Source organism: Phoca vitulina, unplaced genomic scaffold, assembly GCF_004348235.1.
Source record: "Phoca vitulina isolate PV1807 unplaced genomic scaffold, GSC_HSeal_1.0 scaffold11, whole genome shotgun sequence".
NCBI classification, from domain to species: Eukaryota; Metazoa; Chordata; class Mammalia; order Carnivora; family Phocidae; genus Phoca; species Phoca vitulina.
The window spans coordinates 49,340,366-49,349,277 of NW_022589714.1; the positions used below are offsets into that span (position 1 = coordinate 49,340,366).

At 39.4% G+C, this 8,912-nt stretch overlaps 1 protein-coding gene across 1 annotated transcript; it reads right to left on the reverse strand.

Moving 5' to 3' along the window:
- Positions 1 to 1,513: 1,513 nt before the first annotated feature.
- On the reverse strand, positions 1,514 to 8,708 carry LOC116635717 (SLA class II histocompatibility antigen, DQ haplotype D alpha chain). The gene is made up of 5 exons (XM_032410077.1): positions 8,566 to 8,708; positions 4,502 to 4,750; positions 3,773 to 4,054; positions 3,354 to 3,528; positions 1,514 to 3,178 (listed from the first exon to the last, which is right to left on the reverse strand). The coding sequence occupies exons 1-4, from the start codon at positions 8,645 to 8,647 to the stop codon at positions 3,374 to 3,376; spliced, it is 768 nt and encodes a 255-aa protein (XP_032265968.1). The 5' UTR covers positions 8,648 to 8,708; the 3' UTR covers positions 1,514 to 3,178; positions 3,354 to 3,373.
- Positions 8,709 to 8,912: the final 204 nt, after the last annotated feature.

An 8,912-nucleotide genomic window follows, 5' to 3' on the forward strand; every position in this document is an offset into this window, starting at 1 on the left:
AATTAAAAAAAAAAAAAGAAATAACTCAAATAATTTTTTAAGAATCACATAATTTAATATCATGAGGTCTGATATATAACTCTGTTTACAGTAATGTAATGTGGTGATCCCACTTTTAACTTTTACCGATAAAATGAAATGATTGCTCTTGTTTTTAGAATTAATTCCACTTTAAAATTATATGAAGACTTTATGAATGAATTCCCTTAATAAAATTCAACTTCCATTAAATTTGTTTTCCTCAGTATTTCATTGGGAAGGAGTCTGAGTAGGTCATCATTTGTATATTCTTGGAACACTGGTTATAATGTGATTCAATATAACCCTTATATTACAATAACACACACATGCACGTGCACACCCGCACACACCATGTCCAAATTACTCATGAATCATTGAAATTTATATAACATTTATTTGAAAGCCTATTGACAAAAACTCTTCCTGAGTACATTTGTGCGTTTTCAGATGATCTACATTTTTTATACTAAAATTTTTATTTTATACATTTTATATCATAATTGCTGACATGTCCTTTTTTTAAATACACTTTATTTTAGAGCAATTTTAGGTTCACAGCAAAATTGAGTGGAAGGTACAGAGATTTCCCATATATCTTTGTACCCACCAAGCACAGACTCCCCTACTATCAACATCCCTTATCAGAGTGGTACATTTATTATAATTGATGACACTACACTGACAGATTATTATCCCCCAAACTCCATGGTTTACACTAGAGTTCACTCTTGTGTATATTCTGTGGGTTTGAACAAATGTGTAATGGCATGTATCCATCATTATAGTATCGTGCAGAGTAGTTTTACTGGCTTGACATCCTCTGTGTTCTGTTACCTACATTTTCATGATAACTGCTAGGTCAGATTCCCTAAATTTACTAATTCCTAGTCTCTATTTTTAATTGTTCTCTTACTTCTACCCCACAATTAGCTTTTGCTCCTTGAGTCTTTCCCACTTTTCCCCAAAGTAAACATGCAGAAGATCTGTTACATATAACAAACCTTTGTCTTAAAAACCCAAAGTCAAATATTACAACTTATTGTTCTAAGAATTCTCTTAGCAACCCTCCACCAGTGATATGTCACTGACAACTATACCCTATCTATTCTCTTAGCCTAACTGAATCTCAGAGTCTCTGAGTCTCTGGGGAAAAAATCCTCTCACTAACTTATGAAAAGAAATTCATTCATATCTCCATGTTTGAATATGCTAAATCATTAATGGACTCAGAAAAAGAAAGGTGTTTTTTTATATGATATGATCCATTCTTTTTAAAAAATTAATTATGGATACAACTAGCAACGATTTCTTATGTATTTGTATACTATGTGTAAGGTACAGCCTATATATCAAGATTATTCAAATTCTGTCAACAACTACAAGCAAAGTATTATCACTTCCACATTATGGATGAGAAATATGACTCAGAATATATTTAGTCAGTATTATAAAGTTTAAAATACCAGCCATAAAGTGCTGAGTCCTGAATTTAAATTTAGGTTTCTATCAAACTATGTTCTTTCAATTATTGTATTAAAATTGTGTTTTTCCCCCCAATTACACTTTAAGCTCATTCATGCAGGTGGCATGGACAGAGACAGCCTCATACATTTTATAGCTATTCCATAATAGTGTCTTAGATACACCGCATGGACACAGTAGGTGCAGAGTGAAAAGACTGAGGCAAATTTGTGCCTAAAACAATTTCAAAGGGCAAAATGACTCCAAGTCAAGTCACATACATTTTCAAGAGTGAAGTCTTGGACACACTCAAGAAAACCAGAGAATTCATCTGTTGATCCATTTCCTCTGCCAGAGTTTCCACTAGGAGACAATGAATCTAGAAGAAGATACAGCATCCGTATCTGCCATTACATTATCTCCACCATATTGTCCCTCCTGGGATTTCTCTCTCATAGGCTCATTCTTTCCTTAACCAGGAAGGGTGAGGGGAGAGGGGCAGGGAGCTGGGGTTATCAGAGTGTTTTGCTATTTCCCAGGGTGCACAGGGCTGCACAGGGATTCAGTGAGCTTTGACCTAAGCTGATCTGCCTAGAAACATCCTGCAACTATGTTCACTCTACTGTCCCTGACATGCTATGGTGGCATAGGAAAGTCTTTGTGTTTATCTAGCAGGGATTCATGTAGGAGGTGAGGCAAACCACATCTGTGTTCTCAGAAGCTTAAATACGTCTGTGGTTTCTACTCCCATTCCTCTTCCTGTTGTTACTACCCCTAAGTAAGAACGAAGTATTTGGTTCTTCTCAGATTTTTACCTTATGGTCTTATTCTAATACCCCCGTAACTGACTTCTATTTCTTTTCGTGCCTAAAGAATTCTTATCTTCTCATGGGTGAGGAACAGCGAGGAAAGCTGGTCCTATCATCATTCATTCTTCACAAATTGAAATTTTAAAGTTTTGGAAAACAATTTTGACTTTCAATACTTTTGAAATTGAAAATTTCTTTATCCTAATTTAGTTGTCTGTCATAGCTTTTTAAAACTATACTAAAAGGAGTATGAACTTATTTCTTGTTTTTGTGTGTGTGTGTGTGTGTTTCTTCTATAAGAAATCTATACCAAGGACAAAGGGCATATACTACTTTCACTGATGTCTGAATTGGGGGGAAAGTGGTAATGCCAAAGCATGGGAATAATTAGAAGAGAGAAATATTAACCTCAGCTAAGATATCAAATATTATCAGTCTATACTTGCTTGCTCTGGTGTTACTGGGCATGAAACATAATCCAGAAACCGAGATTAAGTGGACCTGAAGCATAAAGGACCATGGTCCTCGTCAGCCCTGAGATGAAAGACAAGAAAAATTTTACTAAGAGATCTCATAAAGGGAAATTTATTGTTTCCATGGGAATATTGGATCAGGGTTACAAAGAATTGGGTAACTGGGTAGAATATCCCAGAGATCTCATTGTAGATAACAATTAAGAAAAGAAAAACAAATCAGGCAGTCAAGGCGGGAGAATTTCAAAGGATATGTGAGCTCTCAGAGGATATAGGGGGACCTTAAGTTCCAGAAAAGAGAAGAGAGGAGGAGCGTTGGAAGAGAGAAGGAATATGATGAACTCGGCCAGGAAACAGTGCTAGGTCACCTATCAAGTCCACTCTTCTGCTCTGGTCGGTGGGCATGTGGTGTACCTGCAATAGTACGGACATGAGATGGCTGGATCCTCGGGGGCTCCTGTATTGTCATCATGTCCTCCCCCAGACTCCTACAACCTTTCAACCACATTTGTGTCCACAAACTCCTCCCGCTTTCCTCCCTCCTGAGCTGCGTCTCCAGCTCTCAGCTCTGACAAATCTGAATCCTTACCTCCTTTTCTAGGGTGTGGCTCACAAAGGCCCTTGATGTCTGGAAGCACCACCTGAGTGCAGGCCTTGGATAATGAAGACAGTGCCCACCACGATGCCCACAAGGCCCACAGTCAACCCCACGGCACAGACCACAGTCTCTGTCAGCTCTGACATAGGGGTTAGAATCTCAGGTTCTGTAAAAATGAGGTTGTGGAAGTCAGAATGCAGAGTGTTGGTTCATGTACCCATGTGTGTGATGGGGCAGGAGGAATGGTTTTGGTTCCATGAGGACTCAGGGCACCATGGTTAGGGAAGAGAGAAAAGTCTATTATTCGAAACCTTTGAAGTGTGGAAAACATGAGATTCCAGGGCTAAAGGGCAGGATACTCTGGACTTGATAGAGAAAGAAGGTGCCAAGGGGGTGGAATTCATACATACCCCAGTGTTTCAGAAGTGGCTCATCCAGGCCCCAGTGCTCCACCTTGCAGTCATAAATATCATCAGCAGAGGGAAAGAAGGTGAGGGAACTGATCTTTAAGAAGGAATGATCCCTCTTGGCGAGGAAGCTGGTTTCAGAAACACCTTCTGTGACTGAGTGCCTATTCTTCAACCATGTGATATTGATCACAGGAGGAAAGATGTTGTCGACAAAACAGATGAGGGTGTTGGGCTGATCCAGCATTGCAGGAGACTTTAGAAACACAGTCACCTCAGGAACCTCTGTGGTGAGGAAGCAGCACTGATATGAATTGCAAAGAGCTCTGCCCTGAGGTTCTGCATTGTGTCCTGCAAGAGCCCTCCCACCAACAGTTCCCCATCTGATGGTAGAAGAGTTCTTGCTTACCTTCTGCTTGGGAAAGTGTACATACACTGCCTATACTTTATCCTTATGCCCTTCCCTCTGTGGGCATGCTTATTAAAGTAGCAGATCTATAGGACTTCTCCTTGAGGGATTCAAGGAACATGGTATGGGAGTAAGGATCCTTGTACTACATGGCAATATTTCAGTTTTGAGATGGCAGAGGATGAGTGTTCAGTAATTACTATGAGAAGATCTGGGGAAAGATCCTTGGAAATTAGTCAAGGGTATCTATCGTAGGGAGGAAGGGAATGAGACCTGGTGTGTAGGAAGGTTCAGTAAAGAGAGGCAGAGTGGCGGACACATACCATTGGTAGCAGTGGTGGAGTTGGACCGTTTAGTCAGGATGTTCAAGGTTTGTTTTGCTATAGCCAAGTTTCTCAGTGCACCCTGTGGGTCAAATCTTCTATATGTTTGAAACATAGGCAGCTGCCAGACAGTTTCCTTCTTCTCCAGGTCCACGTAGAACTCCTCATCTCCATCAAATTCATGGGTGTACTGGCCAGAGGGACCATAAGACTGGTAGACATTTATGCCATAGGAACCAACGTGGTCAGCTGATCAGTAAGGGTGAGGAGCAAGAAGTAGAGAACAGAGGGAGAAAAGAGCCTTATTAAACCAAGTGACAGAAGAAACTGGCTTTCAAATATAGTGGGCTTCATCTTTGGCACAGTCTTTAGGCAAATTTCCCAGCACCTGCTCCCTGCTCCCTCTCTCTCAGTGTTGATAGTTGTCCAGTTAGAATACAGTCTGCTTTTCCACTGTCATGTAGGCTCCTCGAGAGCAGAATTACAACGGCCTTGTTACTGCTGTTCCCTGTGTACAGCTCAGCATCTGGCATACTCAGTTGGCTTATGATAAATATAATGAAATGAAAGAAGGAATGAACAAATTATCGTGGTTTTAGCTTCCTTTCTCAGAAATTCACTTTACTTCCCTCTGCTTCATAAGTTTTATCTCTTACTTAATTCTTTCATCAGTTAATACATACATTTTGATTCCTCTCCCCCCAAGACTGGTTCAGAGCAGAACTTTTTCTACAGTAGCTTTCCTTCCTTCCTTCCTTCCTTCCTTCCTTCCTTCCTTCCTCCTCTTCCTCCTCCCCCCCACCCCCCGTTCCTCCTTCTACTTCTTATTTTTCCAAAGAAAAGCACACAGGACCATATTGTTTTAAAAGAGTTTCTTAACTGTTATAGGATATAAGAAAGAATATGACAAGGACAGTGACAATATTACAAAGTATATAAAAAATAAACAATGTTCCTAAGATCTCGATTTTGTTAACAATCGTAATCCTCAGAGGAGAGCACTCGATTTCATCAGAAATACAAAATGGAAGCTTTATTAGATTTTAGATTATTGTCACTTCCTACCCCCCTTTATTTTTTTTCCTTCGAGGAGGTTATTAAACCTCTTTCCTTATTCTGACTCAACATTTCTATCTGTTTAGGATTCTGGGTAAACTATGGCCCTTTTCCTCACATGGACAATATGCTTGTGTAAGGATGCCAAAATAGAATGGCAGAGTAGGACTCCACCCAGTGAGCCTAACTGGACAATGTTGTGAAGACATATGTGAGCTTTTTATCATTTCCTCTTTATGTTCCTCCTCATTTACTGAACATCAGCGAGACGTCAGACATCATGAGGAGCAGGGTGTAAAACACCAGTCAGCATGGTTTCTGTCATCAAGGAGCTTATTGCATGGTGAGAGAGTCAAGTGAGTACAGGAACAAAGACAGTAAGCTGTGGTGAGTCTTGCAAGGGAAGAGCAGCAGTCTTATGGTCCCACCTCCTCCACAAATACCTCATCTGCCAGTCAAACCAAAGTGTATTATTCTTTCATGTTTCTTGGTCTTTGTAGGGGTCTTTCTCCTTGAAACAAAGTTATCTTTATGGATTTCCTGGACACCTCCAGTTCCTTCTTGAAGTTCCTGCTTAGTTACCAACATTTTAGCTAAGTTCTCTCACTGAACATGTTTTTGACCACATTGTAACCTCCAACACCTCCATCCCAGTGTCTTGCTCTCCAAATTTATCTATACCTCATCAACTCTCTCCCTACCCTGTCCAGTATGACCCCCTTGGTTGATTACTTAAAAGGCCCTCCGACAAAGCCTCTTTATCCTCTATACTTTATCCTTGACTCCTCTTTCAAACATGAATATAGGCAATTATTGTTTTCATCTGGTACTTGTCCTGGGTTGCCAACAGTTGATGAATATCACACTGCTGAGTTTCAGTCTCAGCTGTGTCCACAGTCCTGCTCAGCAATGGTCCTTCTGCTTTCCTGCACCACGGGGCAGATAGCATGTCTTTTCATCATTGAATCCCCAAAATTTATCTCACTGTATGCTCAAAAGTGTGTATTGAATGTCAATTGCTATTCTCAAGGATCACAGAAATTTGGGGGAGTGGAGACTGACAGACACAGAGGTAGCAGAACCATATGAAAGTCAGAATCAGCAGTGACCAAGGCTGTATTATGATTTGTGAGCCTAAGCACTATCGGGCCCCTTTTTTTCTTAAAATATTAAAAATCATGTTTTGTGACTGCACTCATACAAAGACAAATGTAATTAAGACTGTATTAAAAATTGAAACATTTTCTTCTACTCTAAAGGTTCATTTTTTCTTCTAATTTTAAAGGAAATTAAAACATTTTAATGGTGGCACTGTGCTTACTGCACCTAATGGATAAGTTGAGCCTGACCAGGGTGCTCTGGTATGACACTGAAGAAAGGAAATTGGAAGTTCTCTGGAGAAGCAAGTGAAACTTCCATTAGCAAATGAAATTGGAATGGGAGCAGTCATGGTTAACAAAGTTGGTGAAAATTAGAGTATACCCCATTTCACTTTCCCTCTTAACTTTTTGGTTTTTCTACTTTGGTTTTTACAAACCCACTCCTCATGTCAATAAAACAACAATAAAAAGGACCAGGGATAGATCCTGGAGGGAAAGGATGATAAAGGAATGCCTGAAGAGAAGGTGGCAAGAGGTGGACAGTGAAGGTGGGGGTGGGGGAGGGATTAAATAATTAATGTGTACTTGCCCTGTTTTCCTTTTAAGGGTCTCCATTGGGTAGAATGAAAGGTCATTTGAGTTGACAATTTGAGAATAATATAATTTAATTAACCAAGTTTTTTCATCATAAAGTTCTCAATTTTAAAATAAAAATAAAGATATTCTCTACTTGGTTAAAGAAAAAAAATTATGGAAGCAGCCCAAGTGTCCATTGTTAGATGAATGGATAAAGAAGATATGGTATATATATGTATATACACAATGGAATATTAGTCAGTGATAAAAAGAATGAAATCTTACCATTTGCAACAACATGGATGGAACTAGAGAGTGTAATGTTAAGCGAAATAATCAGTCAAGGACAACAACCATGTGATTTCACTCATTTGTGGAGTTTAAGAAACAAAACTAATGAACAAATAAAAAAGAGACAAATCAAAAAACAATTAACTGTAGGGAACAAACTGACGGTTACCAGAGGGGAGGTGGGGGGGGGGATGGTTAAAACAGGTAAATGGGATTAAGAGTACACTTATCTTGATGAGCACTGAGTAATGTATAGAATTGTTGAATCACTATATTATACAACTGAAACTAACATAACTCTGTATGTTAACCATTCTGTCATTAAAATTTAAAAAAATTATTAAGCCACACTTGTAGTAACAATCAAGAAACAAGAATGATCATTGACATTACTATGTCTTCATTATTGGAAAAGCATTTCTAAATACATATTTGATTTGATTATTTGTGAAGTGACATATATGAGGTCATGTGGTAGAATGACTTGTCTAAAGGTATTCATCTGGGCTTGTTTACCCACTCCCCTCATGCAAGTTTCCAGCATGAAAATGTATGGAAATCTGAGACAAAGAAGAGGACATCCTTCTTTATATCTACGTAGTATACATAATTCATGGAACTCTTTACCCCAAAGTGAGACTACAGAAGAAACATATAAAAAGCTTCAAAATGTTGTTCAGAGACATTTGGGAGCAATAGTTTATGAATTTTTAGTAACAAAACATCCACTCGTGGACATATCCCTAATCTTTGAGGTAATCATGAATAAATGCCATTGAGTCTTCTAGGCTATATTCACTGGATCTGATATTAAAAACGAATGATGTCCTTGACGAACTCAGCAACAGCACGGGAAGCAAAGAGAGTGGGTTGGGTCTCTAGTTTCCTGAAGGAAAGATGACTATAATTTTTAGATCTGCTTAATATTGAGAACACCTTTGAGGAGTCTCTGCTATTTCTACGCCAATCTCTATTTTTTTTTTTTCCCTTCCAATTCCTTTTCTCAAGTCTAGTCCCCACATCCCTCAGCTGTGCACTCACCCACAATGTCTTCACCACCAGAGGGGCTCATCATGGTGGTCAGGGTAAGAGTCCCCAGAATCAGAACTCTGTTTAGGGTCATTCTTTTCTCAATGCAGTTTCTGAAGTTGCTGTTCTGAGTTGCAGAGCAATGGTGAGGACCCAACTGAGAAGAGACTCTAAAGACACCCACACCAAACCCTGCTAGGTCAGGTTCTGGCCAATCAGAAAACTCCCTTCTGATGACACCTCAGTTGCCAGTTGAAGAGCTTGTACCAAGAAGCCTGGAAGGGACTGGGAAATCCCCTTGTTCTGATGTAGCCTCCATTCACAGTAGACCGGGGGAATTATCTAGGAAAAGAGGGAGG

What these genes read in the sequence shown, in the direction of transcription:
- LOC116635717 (XM_032410077.1), bottom strand. Translation starts at nt 8,647, where the DNA reads ATGACCCTAAACAGAGTTCTGATTCTGGGGACTCTTACCCTGACCACC. An exon ending in TGGTGGTGAAGACATTGTGG is followed by an intron (nt 4,751 to 8,565) that starts GTGAGTGCACAG and finishes CTTACTGATCAG; the next exon opens with CTGACCACGTTGGTTCCTAT. An exon ending in GCCACTTCTGAAACACTGGG is followed by an intron (nt 3,529 to 3,772) that starts GTATGTATGAAT and finishes TCATTTTTACAG; the next exon opens with AACCTGAGATTCTAACCCCT.